Source organism: Pygocentrus nattereri, chromosome 26 (assembly GCF_015220715.1).
Source record: "Pygocentrus nattereri isolate fPygNat1 chromosome 26, fPygNat1.pri, whole genome shotgun sequence".
In the NCBI taxonomy this organism is placed as follows: domain Eukaryota; kingdom Metazoa; phylum Chordata; class Actinopteri; order Characiformes; family Serrasalmidae; genus Pygocentrus; species Pygocentrus nattereri.
The window spans coordinates 18,235,511-18,253,888 of record NC_051236.1 but is presented as its reverse complement, the minus strand read 5'-3'; the positions used below and the strand labels follow the sequence as shown (position 1 = coordinate 18,253,888).

Here is an 18,378-nt window from a genome sequence, read left to right as displayed (position 1 = left end):
CTCATTTCTTTGCACATCAAGAGGACTCATTATGCTCCCTTTGTAATGAAACATGCAATAGATCACTATTGTAAAAGTACACATGATAATCACAATATGCTCAGAAAACCATATCGAGATGTATTGTGATGTAATTAATCACAATCAAAATAAATTGTCATCTAGATCATCATATAGCCCAGCCCTTTCATTTTAACTATAAAAATAAAAAAAGAGTTGCTGTGTTGTTTTTTTAATCATCACTACATCTGTTGTAAAAATGCCTACTCGCCTCTTACAGTGGTGCTGCAGTAGTCTCTAAAAAAACAAACTCTTCTATTGATGTATCTTTAAGGTGGAAGTAAATTCTGAATTACTACAAATACCCAAACATAAATTCCCAATGACTGTGTGATGTAATTGCATAATGCATGCTGGGAATTGTACTAAGGGAACAATAATGAACAAAAGTGATGCAAAATTATGAACAGATGAGGCTGTAGAGGGTAAAGGTGCACCATAGAACACTATTACAACATAACAAATAACAAATTAAATCCTAGTTTTAGGCAGGAATGAGCCTTTAATAGCATCAATATAATTTAGTCAAACTGCAGCATGACTCCATGATGCATTGAATAATTTTCTAAAGAAATGTAGACAATTTGAATCACTGTGAGATCAGTGTTTTATACCCCAAGCACAGAGGGGTATAATATAGAGTATATTTCTTGCATACATGGAAAAATATGTTAATGTCCAACTTAATATTACAAGAAATTCAACAAGTGAATGATGTCTATCTTTGCAAAAAGCAGAGAAACATTGCCTGTACATTTACAGCTAACATTGTTCATCCCTGCCAGAACACATACATCCACAATCACCACAAAAATGAGAGAGGGAGAGACAAACTGAACCTTTTATTGCTGCTCAAAATGAAAGTCTCTGTAAATTGTCTGCTCATTTCAAGATCAGCGATTAGTTGAAATGAACTGCTTGACCTCAAAAAAGCGAGTCTGTACCAAGATCTAATGCCAACTCCTCCACAATGTAACAGCTGTCACAGTACAATAGGCATCACAACAAGCCTGAACAGCTCCTCTCTGCAGCAGAAAATAGCTGCAGTCTCTAATAGAAACATGCACATGGTGTACATTCATACAGGCACACAAACTTTTCTTACAACAACAATCCCGCATTAATTATCACCCTCACCTGTCGTAGCTCTCCTGTAACTGGCTGACCCAGACCAGAAAGCGGAGTGTACTGAATAACATAGCCAGTCACAGGGCCTCTTGCAGCTGTCCACCGAAATCGAACTGAATCAGTAGTCTCATCTGAAACCTGTAAGCTAGTTGGGCCACTAAAGGCATCTGACAGAAAGTAAAAAAAAAAGGACAAAACAAATTGGCTGCGTTTATTTGTGAATCTTTACAGAGAAAAATGCATGACATTAGTCTCAGAGTACATGCAACTTGTATACCATCACTTGAATAGGAGCCTCCAGATGATGCACATACACGTGGAGTCACCAGGGGCAGCAGAGAGCTTAGACCTCTAAAGTTCCCAATAAAGGAGGTGAATTCACTTTGAGGAGGTGAAGCAATGATGTTCAGTTCATTCTGATCTGCACTCTTTATACCTGATAGTGAAAGAAACAAATAGGCATAGATTGAGGCAATAGATAAAAAATAATATTAGGGCCCAGGTAATTGAGAACTAAATTTTCCTTACTTTCTTGAAATAAAAGACTTTTCAGTAGTGTGTAAAAAACTGTTAGTTTTAAAACATAATGCTCACTCTCTAGTCCATAGAGTCCATCTATGGAAACTAAGCTGTAAAAACAACCCATTTACACATATCTGCCTGTTTTGACCTAGAGTAGTACCCATTCTTCATCTATTCATGCTGCAGTTATAGGGAGTGCTTCAGCCTAGACTGCTTTTTCTTAAAGGCACAGTAACAAAAACACACTGTTTGACTTAAGGACATAACGAAAGGCTAGAAATGGACATAATAAAAAAACATAATAAAATAAATTATGTTTTTGTACATACATATCATATGTGGACCTCACAGAAACAATAAGACAAATGTAGGACATGGGCCCTTTAACCAATTAAATAACTCAATAATAAATCAGTGAAGCATCATACAAGATGCAGTTCTCACCCACTGCAAATATTGTGACTCCTAGGCTGCGTAGTTTCTGAGCTGGGTCCTGAACATTGTCCTGAGATTTTCCATCAGTGATGAGAATAGCAATCTTGGATAAAAGGAGAAAGAAATATTAAACAAACTAAAGGGCACTACAATAAATCCTAAGATTTATTCGGATTGACAGCCATTCATATCAAACATAGCATCAACTAATGCAGCTCCAAAGCACAACAGCATAAGCAGTGTAAGTAGTCACTGCTGTCAAGAGAAATCTCTCCTCCTTTCATAAATCTCTCAGTAAAGCTTCTCTCTACAAAACAGAAAATCTCCTTTAAGCTCCCTGTGCATTACAAAGTGCTGTGACCTAAAACAACAAATATGATAACAAAGCTAAAACAGTAAAAATCATATAAAAGTTGACAATGCACAGCTGGAGGTTTTTATCTATGAATATTATCTACAGTGGTAAGGGTGCTTTACAAAAACAACATATCAACTAATCACTACAAACCACAGCAACAATCAATCAGCTCACCTTGGGCACATCTCTGGCAGTGGCAGGATTAAAGAAGTTATCTGCTATGTACTTCAGACCAGCCCCAGTGCGTGTGTTTCCTCCTTTATAGTTGAGATTTTCTATAGCACTGACCAGCTCAGTGCCATTCAGATACGTTGTGAAAGTAAACTCCACTCTGAGAATGACAAAAGCCATGAAGCAGATAATTAACACAGACAAAACAAGACTCACATTCAGAACATTCCAGCATAGACTAAGGGTTCTACAAGAAGAAAAAGTACTTACAGTGAAATGAAGTCTAATAGGCTTATTCCCTGACAAGAAAATGAGCTGCGATTGCAGTAACCCACATGTCTTAAAAACAATTAAACATGCACACACCTGGCAGTGTCACTGTACTGAACAGCTCCAAAGCGGACACCAGATGGTCCGACTCTTCCGGCAAAAGGTTTAACAATCCCTGCCATGAAAGTCTTCACCAAAACAAAGTTGGCACGTCCGATACTGGATGACCCATCCACAAGGAACACAATATCTGCCTCAGCAACATTATTACACTGACCTGCATGTGGAGACACCAACATTATTACACTGACCTGCATGTGGAGACACCAACATTATTACACTGACCTGCATGTGTTTTTTAAATGAAGACACTGTTCAAATTACCACAGCCAAAATGTTTCCTGAAGTTTGAAAGGATCACGAAAAGGTACCACGTGAAGGATACCAGAAGGGTTTGGTCCATATATATATATTAATACACACACACACACACACACACACACACACACACACACACACACACACACAATTTGCACATTTGTGAGGTCAGACATTGATGTTGGATGAGAAGGCCTGGCTCGCAGTCTCTGCTCTAATTCATCCCAAAGGTGTTGTATTGGGTTCAGGTCAGGACTCTGTGCAGGCCAGTCAAGTTCTTCCACACCAAACTCGCTCATCCATGTCTTTATGGACCTTACTTTGTGCACTGGTGTGCAGTCATGTTAGAACACGAAGGGGCCATCCCTAAACTGTTCCCACAAAGTTGGAAGTATGAAATCATCCAAAATCTCTTGGTCTGCTGAAACATAAAGAGTTCCTTTCACTGGAACTAAGGGGCCGAGCCCAACTCCTAAAAAACAACCCCACACCATAATCCCCCCCTCCACTAAACTTTACACTTGGCACAATGCAGTCAGACAAGTACCGCTCTCCTGGCAACCACCAAACTCAGACTCTTCCTTCGGATTGCCAGATGGAGAAGCGTGATTCATCACTCCAGAGAACACGTCTCCACTGCTCTAGAGTCCAGTGGTGGCGCTTTACACCACTGCATTCGATGCATTGCATTGCGTGTGGTGACATAAGGCTTGGATGCAGCTGCTGGGCCACGGAAACCCATTCCATGAAGCTCTCTATGCTGTTCTCAAGCTAATCTGAAGGCCACATGAAGTTTGGAGGTCTGTAGTGATTGACTCTGCAGAAAGTTGGCGACCTCCGCGCACTATGTGCCTCAGCATCCGCTGACCCCTCTCTGTCATTTTACGTGGCCTACCACTTCTTGGCTGAGTTGCTGTTGTTCCCAACCGCTTCGCTTTGTTATAATACCACTGACAGTTGACTGTGGAATATTTAGTAGGGAGGAAATTTCATGACTGGACTTGTTGCACAGGTGGTATCCTATCATGGTACAACGCTAGAATTCACTGAGCTCCTGGGAGCGACACATTCTTTCTCAAATGTTTGTAGAAGTGGTCTGCATGCTTAGGTGCTTGGTTTTATATGCCTGTGACCTTGGAAGTGATTGTAACACCTGAATTTAATGTTTTGGATGGGTGAGTGAATACTTTTGGAAATATAGTGTACAAACATATTAGAGCACAATATATCTGATGAGGCTGTACATACTGTTATGTTAAGCCATTTGGTTATTGTATTCATATCCCATCTCTGCACCATAAGCTGAACTGTAGGCTGTAGACATAATGCAAAAATATGCCAAAATAATGCATATACAGTTCTGTGCAAAAATCAGAGAGCATCTTTTATTTATTTAATATCCAGGCAACTTATTAATTTGTCATCAAAAAAGCAAAAAATATATATTCAACAAAAATATATGGAAATTGTTTATGTATTTAGTGTGTTCACCATTTGTCTTTATTACAGCTCTTGCTCTCACGGGCAGCACACAGTGTGCCTTGATTCGGCCACAATATTTGCTCATAATGGGCTTAAAATTACCATTCAATTGCCTCTGCGTATAGCCTCACGTATCAACATGTTCATGAAGCACAGTATATAAAGGGCATAGTAAGCCTTCAAATAAATCAGAAAAAAAGCTGATGAACACATATTGGTGCTTATATATGAGGTTCTTTTACCACAAAAACCAACAGAGGTTAAAAACTGAGTTTGAGAAACTAACGCCGACTACGTTTAAATACTGTAGCTGCATCACAGCACTTTCTCTGAGAAAAAACTGCCACAAAAAGATTAGTACATTAGATACAATGTGCTTAATTTTTGAATGAAAAATATCACATATTTAAAAAAAAAACTTATGTAGCCCTTAGGTAGGTCTCCAGTAGTCCTCTAATATTTATCCAGTTTGGACAGGAAAAGCACCAGTATTGGGTGGCCCACCATAAAAAAAAAAAAATATGGGTTTGAATGGATGATGGGTTTGAAGATCACACAAAGACCAGTCCCATCCTCTAGTATACCCTCAGTACAGTACACTACAGACTGTATGTTTGTTAGAGTAGGATTAGAAGCTCCTCTCAGATGTTTAGAGATAAGCTTTTAAAATACTACCTTGGGCTGTAGCTGTATATGGGAACAGCAGAAACACAGCAACTGCCACAGTCCAGTGCCACATCTTCAGACCCTATAAACAAGCATGCACACACACACACACACAAACACACAAACAGAGCAAATATTCAGTCTGATTGTAATGCATAAACACTGACATGATGTTCCAGGCAAGTCTTGACTAATGACCTTCATTCATCCCATATGACAAACGATTAGATGACAGAACTTAAACACCCAAAACTAAAAGAACCAAGGTGAGGTACAGCCCTGGGTAACACATGTTAAAAGACATAGAACATCTACTGTACATTAAGATATACTAAACATTAAAGAGCATTCTTCATTAAGAAACATGTTCAAACACATACACTTTGCAGCATCACTACAGTATGTAATATATGCACTCACCAGGAACACCTGTACTCCTACCCAGTCATGCAATTATCTATTCAGCCAGTTGTGTGGCAGCAGCGCAGAGCATAAAATAATGCATGTTCAGGCCAGCAGCTTCAGATAATGTTTAGATCTACCATTGGAATGGGGAAAATGTGGTTTCTTTGGGCTTTTCTGGGATTTTCACACACAAAATTCTCTAGAGTTCACTCAGAATTGTGTAATAAAGAAAAAACACCCTTTGATTGGTAGTTCTGTGGATGGAAACACCTTGTTGATGAGAGAGGTCAATGAAGAATGGCCAAACTGGGTCAAGCTGACAGAAAGGCTACAGTAACTCGGATAAACACTCAATTGTGTTGAGCAAAGAAGCATCTCAGAGCGCACAACATGTTGATTGGGCTACAACAACAGAAGACCTGAAAGCTGTGGCTTCAGTGGGTACAGGCTCACCAAAACTAAACAGTTGAACACTGGAAAACATAGCATGGTCTGATGACTCTTCATTTCTGTCAAGGCACACAGATGGCAAGGTCAGAATTTGGTGCCAACAGCATGATTCCATGAATCCAGGCTGGTGGTTGTTGTGTTATGATGTCATGAACAAGAACTTACAAGAACAAGTACTGTTACAGGCACTGTCACTTTAAACCGCACTGAGACACTTTATCTAGACACTTTATCCACTGCTCTAAGTCAATATCATGCTGCTATAGCAAACTTGCACTCTGGACTTCATATTGCTGCTAACTTCCTACTCTCCCTCTCTTGTGTACTTCTATTTATTTATCTATTTTAATAACAGCTCTTGGGTGTAAACTGGACCATGAGATCTTAATTTCGTTCCACCTCATGTACCATGTGATGCGAATGACAATAAAATCTCCTTGAATCCTTGAATGAACGTTTGGTACGCTTTGGACTTGTTAATACCAATCAACCATTGCTTGAATGGTGTTCTAGTGCAAATTTTACACTCACAGTGTTAATTATCTTGTCATGTTAATTATCTTGATTTTTTTCAGATCTGAAGCAAAAGCAAAAAATGCATCCCTCAGTCTTTTTTAACCCCTATATCTCTCAAAGACTAAAGCTTTAAGTAGTTTTAATCTGATGTTAGTTTTGATGGTCTACCAGGCCACACATGGTTGTTAGGAATCCTGTTTTCAATTAAAGTTGTTCCTTTGATTTTCCTCTTCCTTATGTCAGTGGACTAGCTTATATTATACACCATTATGAACATAAACACCCTTTTAGATGCACATGGGACTGTGAAAGGCAGCAAAGGTAGTTGCTCACATATAAATAACTTGTACTTTCCGACTGGAAAATAAATAAATGAAAGAGTGCTCTCAGACTTTCTCTCACATCACCATGTATCTTGATCTGAATGTTGCAAAGTGAGAAAACGGACAGTACACTCTGAGACTGGTTTGCTGGTTTGTTAAATGGTTTCACTTCACACACACACACACACACACACACACACACACACACACACACACACACAAATGCGCACGTGATTAAGCCTTCAAAGTTGTGAATCAGAAACGTATGATGAGTGACTCGGGGATTATTATTGCAGTGACTCTGCTGTCTGGGAAAAGGACTCAAACTCTTTGATCTTCTGCTTCTTTTATTCAGAAGCTTCCAATTAGTCTGAAATGCTTGTTTTGGTTTTAGGTGCCTAAAAGTCTCTTTTAGGAAAGTAAGTAGCCCAAACCAAAGTATTCATATTATACACATACACGACTATAATGTATTCCAAATGGTATCTCAAACACACACACACACACACACACACACACACACACACACACACACACACACACACACACACACACACAGTTTCAGTTTCAAACAAGTACAAACATACAGCAAAAATATAATGGCAACATTTGAAGATGTTTTCATGACACATTATATACACAATATTTAATTTATTTCATTTTAAAAATGTAATAAAATACTCTTCAAATACTTTTCAAAAATACTCACAATATTCAAATATACTCAGAAATACCCTATATACTAATCCAGAAAGGCACAATACTACTATGACACAATAATATATTGTCATGTTTCAGTCCTACTGTATGTACATGTACACTGTACATGTTTCAGTCCTATATGTACAAATATACAAATGCACAAACACTTGACCTATATCCTTCAAAATTAATCTAAATCACCCAAAATCTTCCAGATCACGAAATATTCTTGTGTTTTAATGTAGTTTATTTTATCTGAATGAATTTGTTCTATGAATGAGTCCTTTCATAGTAACATAATAACATAATGACAAGAGAAAACCAAAGAGAAAAGTTAATGGAACAGTCAGGAACCTAATGCTACTAAGTCCAATACTTTCAACACAGGCCCAAATCCTACATCACCATTTTATTTTAAGTTACAAAAACAGACATACACAATTTAGTAATATCACACTGAATTTACAATTCAAAAAATGATCTATAGCTGTCTTTATGATAAACCCATTCCAAAAAGAAATCTGTCTTTATGCAATGTTTTAGTTTTTAGTCAATGTATGCCTGCTTTCAATAACTCCATAATTATTGCTTTTTTTGCACTTTAAGATCACATTATTATTTATAGAGCTTTAATTAAAAACCTTTGCAAAAAAGCTTCACCTTTCCCTCTCGCTCATTCTCCCTATGTTTCACATTATGAGTGGCTCTGTCACACCTCTGGTTTCAGCACAATTTGCTGAAGGGTGCGTCTCACACACTCACACGCTCGCACATAGCTTGCAGCATGCATGAAATATTAAACAGTCAACATGCCACTTTTTCCTGTATAAACTGTGAATAAAGCAAATATGGAATGTTAGAAGGTAGAGGTGGGCAATATAACAATAAATTATCATGACAAATTCAGAATACACTTTCCTGAGTATACTGTGTGTGTCATCAGTATATTAAGAACAGGCTATGGTTTGTTCGGTCTTGGGCCGCAACAATGCAGCAATGAGCCAGGAGCTAGTGTAACATTCTGTAATTTTTTATATAATTTCTGTACTGCCTTGTGCGTGCATGTACACTATATTGCCAAAAGTATTCACTCACCCATCAAATCATTGAATTCAGGTGTTCCAATCACTTCCATGGCCATAGGTGTATAAAACGAAGCACCTAGGCATGCAGAGTGCTTCTACAAACATTTGAGAAAGAATGGGTCGCTCTCAGGAGCTCAGTGAATTCCAGCGTGGTGCTGTGATAGGATACCACCTGTGCAACAAGTCCAGTTGTGAAATTTCCTTGCTACTAAGTATTCCGCAGTCAGCTGTCAGTGGTATTATAACAAGGTGGAACTTATTGGGAATGACAGCAACTCAGCCACAAAGTGGTAGGCCATGTAAAATGACAGAGCAGGATCAGCGGACGCTGAGGCGCATAGTGCAAGAGGTCGCCAACTATCTGCAGAGTCAATTGCTATACAGACCTCCAAACTTCATGTGGCCCTCAGATTAGCTCAAGAACAGTGTGTAGAGAGCTTCATGGAATGGGTCTCCATGGCCAAGCAGCTGCATCCTAGCCTTGCATCATCAAGCGCAATGCAAAGCATCAAATGCAGTGGTGTAAAGCGCCACCACTGGATGTGGAGATGAGTTCTCTGGAGTGAGGAATCACACTTCTCCATCTGGCAATCCGATGAATGAGTCTGGGTTTGGTGGTTGCCAGGAGAACAGTGCTTGTCTGACAGCATTGTGCCAAGTGTAAAGTTTGGTGGAGGGGGGGACTATGGTGTGGGGTTGTTTTCCAAGAGTTGGGCTCGACCTCTTAGCTCCAGTGAAAAGAACTCTTAATGCTTCAGCAGAGTCCTGAACACCAATAGAACACCTTTGGGATGAATTACGGTGGAGACTGAGAGCCAGGCCTTCTCGTCCAACATCAGTGTCTGACCTCACAAATGCGCTTCTGGAAGAATGGTCAAAAATTCCCATAAACACACTGATTGACCTTGTGGAAAGCCTTCTCGGAAGAGTTGAAGCTGTTGTAGCTGCAAAGGGTGGCCGACATTATATTAAACCCTATGGATTAAGAAAGGGATGTCACTCAAGTTCATATGCATGCTAAGGCAGACAAGCGAACACTTTTGGCGATATAGTTTGCGATATAGGTATGTTGCCACTGGCTGATGTCAAAAAATAAGAAACTGACCATATTAACCTCCTAATGCAGGTTTCATGATGCAAAAACTAAATGGCCTCCAAAACAGGCAGAAACTGTATTTTATGGCTTCTGTGGGTTAATAAGCTTTTTAACATTTTACAGCAATATAAAATTAGGATCTTTGCTATTGGTAATGCAAATGTATCAGATCCATTGTGTGGCCTGAGGACATTTGAAGCTGTCCACTTTGTCATTTGAAGACAAAACATTCCTCAATAACAGAAAAACATCTTCTCAAAAAAAATTGAGAACCCCAGATCTACAAACAGAACAACTGCACGTATAATATGTATGATATGAATCATGTCGTGAAAATGTATTAAGGCTATTTTGCCCACCCTTGTTATCAAGAGAAGTGACCTGAAACAATTCTTTTCTGAGCTTCCTAGAAAAACATTTTTTCCACTTTAGAAAAAACAAGTTCCACTTTCATATTCCCTTTTTATATCACATCTAGATGTACTGTGGTAAAGTGTATGTGTCAGGTTTTGTGTCTTTAGCTTGAAAGTGAAGCCAAGTCAATAAAAGAGTGAAGCAGTAAAGCAATATAATGAGGGAGGAAGTTCCATCTTGAAAATTATAGGAAGATGCATATGAAAGAGAATTAACAGAGAGGAGCTATTCATATAAAAAGTAGGAGAGAAAAAGATAACAGAGAAAGGGAATCTGGAAAGTATCCAGTATAAGAGACAGTAATCAAGACTGTCAATTCAAGTTTGGTACAAGTCTGGGATGAAAATGGATACAAAAGTGAGACTGTGTGTAAGTTAAAAGAGGGCTAAGTTATAGAGTAACTCTAAATGAAAGATAGAGTTGAAGTCAGTTAGGTATATGAGAAGGTGGAAGGACTGAAAAAAGTAGGAGTGGAGAAAGAGATGAGTATAGCCTAGTATAACCCTAGGCAGTCAACACTGAAATGTTGCACTCACTTAAAACTTGAAACTGAACTAGAAAAAAAGAAATGAAAAAATTAAGTCGTTTTTAAACAAAATAAAATGTATACAGTGCTGTTAAAAAACGTACATGCCTGTCACGATTGGCCCCTCCCAGTCCTGTCCATGTGTTCGTGTTGTGTTTTGTTTTGTAGTCCAGCCCCCTTGTTTAGTGACTCCGCCCCAGATTGTTTCCACCTGTGTTCCCGCCTGTCCCTCATTTACCCTGTGATTATTTAAGCCCTGTGTTTGCCACTTGTTGTCGCTAGGCTTTGTGGTTTGTAATGTTTGGATGTTTGACTGTGCTTGTTTGATTCTGGTTTGTATGTGATGTCTGACTTTAGATCTCTCCGTGTTAACCCTGATTTTGGATTTGTCTGCAATAAAAGTTGCTTATCTCTGCACATGCGTCCGCAACCTCGCTCCCTGTTACAATGCCTCCTTCCCAGTTTCTTCTGTTTTCTGCATTTTTCTCACAAGTGAATGCCTAAGATCATCAAATTACTTTTAATATTAGGAAAAAAAAAATGCTTAAACACAAAACAGTAAAAAAAAAAAAAAAACATACAACAACCTACAGGAAAAAAGTAATTGTGCCCTTAGCAAACTAAATAAACTATTTAAACAAATTTGATTATTGGGTTTTATTTTACTAGCCACACCCAGGCATGATTACTGTCAGACCTGTTAAATTTAAACATCACTTAAATCAAAACTATCTGGCAATGTGAATCAGGCTAGAAGGTTTTGAAAAACAGCACATGATGTCACGTTCTACAGAGATTCAAATTCAGATGCGAAAAAAAGTCTTTGAAATCTACCAGTCTGGAGAGGGTTACCTAGCAAATGCTAAGGCTCTGGAACTCCAGCAAGCCACAGTCATTAGACACAAATGGAGAAAACTTGGATTAGTGGTGAACCTTTCCACGTGGGACTGGCCTACCTAAAATTCAGCCACATCACCCCACTGCTGCGCTCCCTTCACTGGCTTCCTGTAGCTGCATGCATCAGATTTAAAACCCTAATGCTGACCTACAAAGCCAAAAATGGACCAACCCCTACCTACTTGATGGCAATGGTGAAATCTCAAACTGTACCACGAGCCCTTCGAGCTTCGAGTACAGCTCGGCTTGACCCGCCATCCTTCAAGGAGCGTGGAAGACAAGCGTCGAGAATGTTCTCTGTACTGGCACCCAAGTGGTGGAATGAACTCCCACTGGCTGTCCGTACAGCAGAGTCTCTTGCTGTCTTAAAAAGTAGACTGAAGACTCATCTCTTTACACAGCACTTAAATGAGCATTGAATTATAAACTGCACTTATATATTATATTTTATTGTATATATATATACTTTCTCTAGATAGACAAAGCGCTTCTTGTAAACCGCTCTGGATAAGAGCATCTGCTAAATGCTGTAAATGTAAATGTAAATGTAAATTTCACCAAGAGTGCATCGACAACTCATCCTGGAGGTCACAAAAGAACTCAGATAAACATCTAAAGAACTGCAGGCCTTACTTGCCTCACTTAAGGCTAATGTAGATTATTCCACATTAAAAAAGACACTGAGCAAAAATGTCATCCATGGGAGAGCTGCAAGGCGCACAACAAAACAACAAAAAGTCTTCTCTTGTAATTGACAAAAAACATCAAGATGACCCCCACGACTTTACGATTACATTCTGTGGACTGATGAGTCAAAAGTGGAACTTTTTGGAAGACATGGGTCTCATTACATCTGGCACAAAGCTAACACTGCATTCCACCATAAGAACATCGTACCAACAGGCAGGTTAGTGGTAGGGTGACAGTATGGGGCTACTTTGCATCTGCAGGACCTGGACTACTTGTCATAATTGATGGAACTATGAATTCTGCTCCCTATCAGAAAATTCAGAACAAGAACTTCTGCCTCTCAGATTGTAACCTAAAGCTCAACTGCAGTAGGGTTATGCAGCAGAGCAATGATCTGAAGTACACAAGCAAGTCCACCTCTGAATGGTTCAAAACAAACAGAATTAAGGTTCTGAAGTGGACGAGTCATAGTCCTGGCTTGAAATCCATTGAGATGCTTAATTTTTACATTTACAGCATTTGGCTGATGCTCTTATCCAGAGCGACTTACAATTTGATCATTTTACACAGGCAGGCCAAGGTGGTGTTAGGAGTCTTGCCCAAGGACTCTTATTGGGATAGTGTAGGGTGTTTGCCCAGGTGGGGATTGAACCCCAGTCTACAAGGCAGAGGTGTTAACCACTACACTAACCAACCACTACAGTGGTGTGCTGTGACAAGAATGTAAACGGTCAGTTAATGCTCAATAATTATCCAATTTAGCCAAATTAAAACAATTCTGCAAAGGAGACTGGGCCTAAATTCCTCCACAGTGATGTAAAAGACTCCTAGCAAGTTATCACAAAACATTTGATTGCAGGTGCTCCTGCTAAGGGTGGCACAACCAGTCCTTACATTGGGGGGGGGTTGCTTTTTCATGTGGGTAATATATGTTTTGAATAAATGGTTATCTTCAATACATGGAGTGATCATTCAAAATGTGCATTTTGTCTTTATCTTATAGCGCTAATCTTATTAAAATTAGTTTGATGATCTAAAATACAAAAATAGAAGAAATCTGGCAGGGGCAAAAAAATTGTCAAAAACGTTTTTCTTTAAATAGTGATTGACCAGATGCTATTCTCTTACAGTTGTTGACATGCATATCATACAGCTCCAGAACATTCCTTCATTCCCTCAGGGTCGCGGGGGGGTGCAGGGTGCGCCACCGTGCCGCCTAGCTCCAGAACAGTTTATTCTAATATCAATCTTTGTGTAAAATGTTCTGTCCAAATTAATGATGTTTCCAAGAAATAAGAAAATATCTGAGCCAGAAAAGGGAGTAATGGTAAGAGAGTGACAAAGGAAGTCAGATCTTTCAAAATATCCAAGCAGTCATACAAATGTATTAGAGTGGCCTCAGAAATGAGGGATTGTCATTAGACAGCAGTTAGATCCTACAATACTTTCTTACTGAGTGAGAAGTGTTTTACCAGTGCTTTTATTAAAAAAACTCATTTTATGTTGCTATTAATCATTACATTACGTTAACCACTACATTTCCACTTTTGCACATGCAAAAATAGAAAATGGAAAAGAATAAAATGTGGCCAACAATATGGGCTGAGGAAAGTTTTATGCTGTGTGTAGCAAAACAATATTTACGTTAATCTGGCAAATACTGAACAGGCGCTGAACTTGATATTGACAATATTTGGAACGTCATTGCTTCACTTTTTCTTAATTTTGAAGAACTATTGTATAAAAGCAATAAAACACTCAGGGTTGTGGGTTCTCATTAATACTACCGTTACTGTGATGTCTTTCATGATAAGTGACTCCCTCTCGTGGCACTATTTAAATGCTGCATGGCTGGAAGCTCAGGATGGTCATAACCTAATGAGACATTCTAAGACATTCAGAAACTTTAGTTCAAATAACAGGTTAAAAAATTGTTAAATGTAGTGCAAGAAAATATTTCCAACTTTATAATAACAGGATTTGTTTGTAAAATTATTATATATAATAACTACAGGGAATTTCTACAAGCTAGTTGGAAAGCAGTATTGAATAAAGCTGCAAAGAAAAAGGGAAGAGAAAGATCATAGAGAAACATGTTTAGGTATAAAAAATGAAAACACAAGAAGCCACAACAAAGTTCCTGCTGCCCTCAAGAATCCAGCAGACCACAGCCAGAAAGTCTATTAAAACAGCACAACTTAGAACAGATCATTCTTTATAGCTTCCAGAGAGTGAGGAGAGGGCCACTTCCTTTCCCATAGATGTGGATCTGCAGTACATGTTTTTGATAAGTGAGTGAGTGAGTGAGTGAGTGAGTGAGTGAGTGAGTGAGTGAGTGAGTGAGTGAGTGAGTGAGCGAGTGAGCGAGTGAATGAATGAGTGGGACAACAACAGTTTTCAGCAACAGAGACAAAACATGTGCCCAGAAAAAAACGTGACTAAGCCCAAACGCATTCTAATCAGGAAGCAGAGGAGTCAGAGAGCCTGACACACAGATGCTCTCTGTCACACATACATGTCACACCGATGTGAAATAGGCCAGTAAAGATAGATGTGGAGAGATCACTGCACAGAGCTGTTTGTAATATATGTGGTCACAATTTAAGTATAAGTCAAAATGTCAAAATGAATCAAACTGTTGAATGTGCTACTGCAAGTATACTTGAAAGATGTCTCAGAACTCCTAGAAGTGTGCAAGTGTGCAGTAGACCAAGCACATTCAGAGAAAGATGTCAAAACAAATGACGTGGGGTTCAGGAATTCTGTTTAACAAGCAGCGCTCACTACACCTAATGAACTCTGACCGCCATGTGCTTTAGGCCAAAAAGACATGGTTGTGGCTGAAAAGACACCGTTTAGCTTGTTTGAAGTATACTGTTGGGGTGGGGGTCAATTTCAGTGTACAAATTGCATCAACGCAATTACTGAAGCTGAAAGTAATCAGCTGAGCTGATTGCAATTATTTTCCACAGTTGTTAGTATGTTCTAATTCTAAGCAATGACTGATGCTATAACACCTTTAGATGGCTGTATTAAGTAATATTTGTTTATTTGAGCTCAAGCTTTTTGGGAGTTGGGACTGCTACATGTCAACAGCTAGGAAGCAAGATCAGCCAAACTAAGGTAAGCAGCTAAAATGGCCACTTTAGGCTTGTACTGTAATAACAACAGATTTAGCAAAAAAATTGCAAATCACAATTATTTATATGGCAATTAATCTTCAGCTAAAATTGTAGGGTTGTGGTAGGCCCAATAAATAGCTCACACATCAGTAATCAGTCAAAAAACTGAGATATGTTCATTTTATTTGAGGCATTTAAAGTGTTTGCATTTTCTATAGCTCAGCTGCTTTGTAAGACCACCACTTCGTGTATATATATATATATATATATATATATATATATATATATATATATATATATATAAAATTAGTTCTCCATAGAATCGTTTCAAACCTGAAATGGATGTTACACTCATAATGTACTCACACGCACATACACAAATGCCTTTGGTAAAATCTTTTCCTTTTGCCATGCACTCTCACAGGCCTCCAGTGCCACAGAGCCACTCGTTCACTGCCTATCAGAGTGCGAGATATCCAAAGTGACGAATCACGGAGTTCAGCTCAGGTCATGGTACCGCCCATACCCCCATCCAGACCCTCCAGACACACCATAGTGCTTCAGCAGGAGTAAACACAGCACACATACTGTGTCCCCAAAATAAAGCTACATCAAGTATTCCGTCCAGAAATAATGTCTGTTATAAACTTACAATGCAGTGAACAGACATACTATCACTGTCTCTTATAGAAATCCTTCCCTTAATCTGGCATTAGAGTGCAGTATGCATCAATGGGTCTATTAAACATAAGTGAGCGTCAAACCACATCAAGGAAATGTTGCAACACCAACCTAACCATCAGAACAGAGTTACAAAGTGAAACATACATTAAACCTGCTAAGAAACGATCATGGTTAAACATTCCCATCTTCAACATTTCCAGTATGTTAAATCACAACCACCACAAGGCCACCTTGTTAAACCTAAAATGATCAACATTCAGGTCTGATACTGTGAAAGCATTTGACGCACTATTATATAGAATCTAATGTTTGGTTATTGCCATAGATATTGAGCTCAAACAATGAGAGAGTATGCTGTGTAAACATATATTCTGCTCTGTCCAGACGTGCTGTGCTGGCGGAGAGATAACAATCTGACGCTTAACTGGATCTTCCACAACTAAAACATTATAATTTGATGCTCTTAAACACTCATCACAAGGAAAAGTTACAGGATCCTGCAAAATATTACAACCCACATGCCGCCCACGCATCTCAGACCTTCTCCTGTGAAGACCGTTACATGACACTGCGATAGGGAAGCTGGAGCATCTGCACTTCCTTTTCATGTTAAAGCATGTTAAAGGGATCTCTGCGCTAGAACAGGCCCTTTCCCTCTTCTATACTCTGGGTTTAATCAGGTGCGTTAAACTGAGGAAAACACAAAAATCACACTGGCATTAGGAAGCAGCTCTGCTGATCAGCCAGCGAATTTGTGGCCATTCTCTTAGAGTTACAGTGCCACACAAAAAGCTGCCCAAACATTACTGGCTCATCTGTTATCAATTTGGGGAACTTCGGTTTATTTCTGAAGGTGCTCAAGATTTGTTACTTCTTAAAACTGCTAGCTAGTCAGAGAGGTTATTTCCACCTGCGCAGTGCCTTTAGGACATCATGAGACACCATAACACGAAATGAATGAGGAAAAAAATCAGTGCACAGAAACATCCAGAACATTTTTCCAACAATAAATAGGCCCACATGTCCCAAAACGACTCTCATAAATCATTTAGCTTGTTTAGTCCTTCTCTTCATTTCTTCGCGTTTTTCTGTCACTGTCGCAATCACTGGACTTAAAAAGGTTTAAGGTAGAACTTACCGGTGAAAAGACAGACGGCATCAACACCGACAGGGGAACGAATCAGCTCTCGTGGCGCATAATCCCCCGTTCACTTTTAAAACCTGCCTTCCACAAATACCAACTTCACGCGTTTGGACTCGACCCACAAGCCGCTCTTCTCCGTGAGAAACTCCCGCTTTGGAAACCCTCGCGTTCACTAACTGCGCCTTTTTGCGACGCATATAGAGTGATATTTCAGTAGCGCTGTTACTTGCTGCAGTAATAACTAAAGCTGCAGTCCAGACTTGTTGGGATGCCTGCAGCTAAGTCTTTCCTCTGACATTCCCTTTTTTTCTGCTCTTAACTTCAGGATCACTTTTCGGTGCCTAGCGACGTAGATCCCGCCTGCAGGTGTTGCAGCCAATCAGCTCACGAGTGTGGCGTTGTTACTTCGCGCGTGCTTTGCCTGGACCAATCACATTACAGTACTGCTGTATTTACAGTCACAGACACAAAGCAACTGGCCTGAACTGGCCAGCCTGCACATCCATTTAAGCTCATTTTTATCAGTTTTTTCATGATTTAATGGCATGTACTTCAATTTACATGCTCATATATATAATTTACCATGTGTTTCATGATGATGTAGCTTCAATTTGTATCTCATATTCTTATATGTTTACGTAAGAATAGTTTTTCACATCGTTTCTCAGCCATGTACTCAGTCACAAGTCACAACGCCCATTTGTCCTCAGAGGAGAAAAAGAGAGATAATCTTGCAAGTAACTTGGTAAAATGTGGAGGGCCACTTAGTGATAGTGATGGATGAATATCAAAGGTCAGGGAGCCTAAATGCTTATCTTGAGGCCCTCAGCACATCACAAGCTCTTAACTTCCTT

General features: G+C 39.2%; 1 protein-coding gene across 4 annotated transcripts in view; it reads right to left on the bottom strand.

Annotated features, from left to right (window-relative positions):
* Window positions 1–17,814, bottom strand: part of col7a1 (collagen, type VII, alpha 1) — an 81,683-nt gene extending 63,869 nt beyond the window's left edge. For all 4 annotated transcript variants that reach the window (XR_005129718.1, XM_017719712.2, XM_017719704.2 and 1 more), the window contains exons 1-7: window positions 17,519–17,814; window positions 5,480–5,552; window positions 3,041–3,221; window positions 2,678–2,834; window positions 2,155–2,248; window positions 1,466–1,624; window positions 1,198–1,355 (exon numbers count right to left, since the gene is read on the bottom strand). Coding sequence is in view for 3 of the 4 variants with exons in the window: in XM_017719712.2 (XP_017575201.2) it covers window positions 1,198–1,355; window positions 1,466–1,624; window positions 2,155–2,248; window positions 2,678–2,834; window positions 3,041–3,221; window positions 5,480–5,552; window positions 17,519–17,539 (843 nt within the window). In the remaining variant the exon portion in view is untranslated. The remainder of the gene's footprint in view (window positions 1–1,197; window positions 1,356–1,465; window positions 1,625–2,154; window positions 2,249–2,677; window positions 2,835–3,040; window positions 3,222–5,479; window positions 5,553–17,518) is intronic.
* Between the last annotated feature and the right edge of the window lie 564 nt (window positions 17,815–18,378).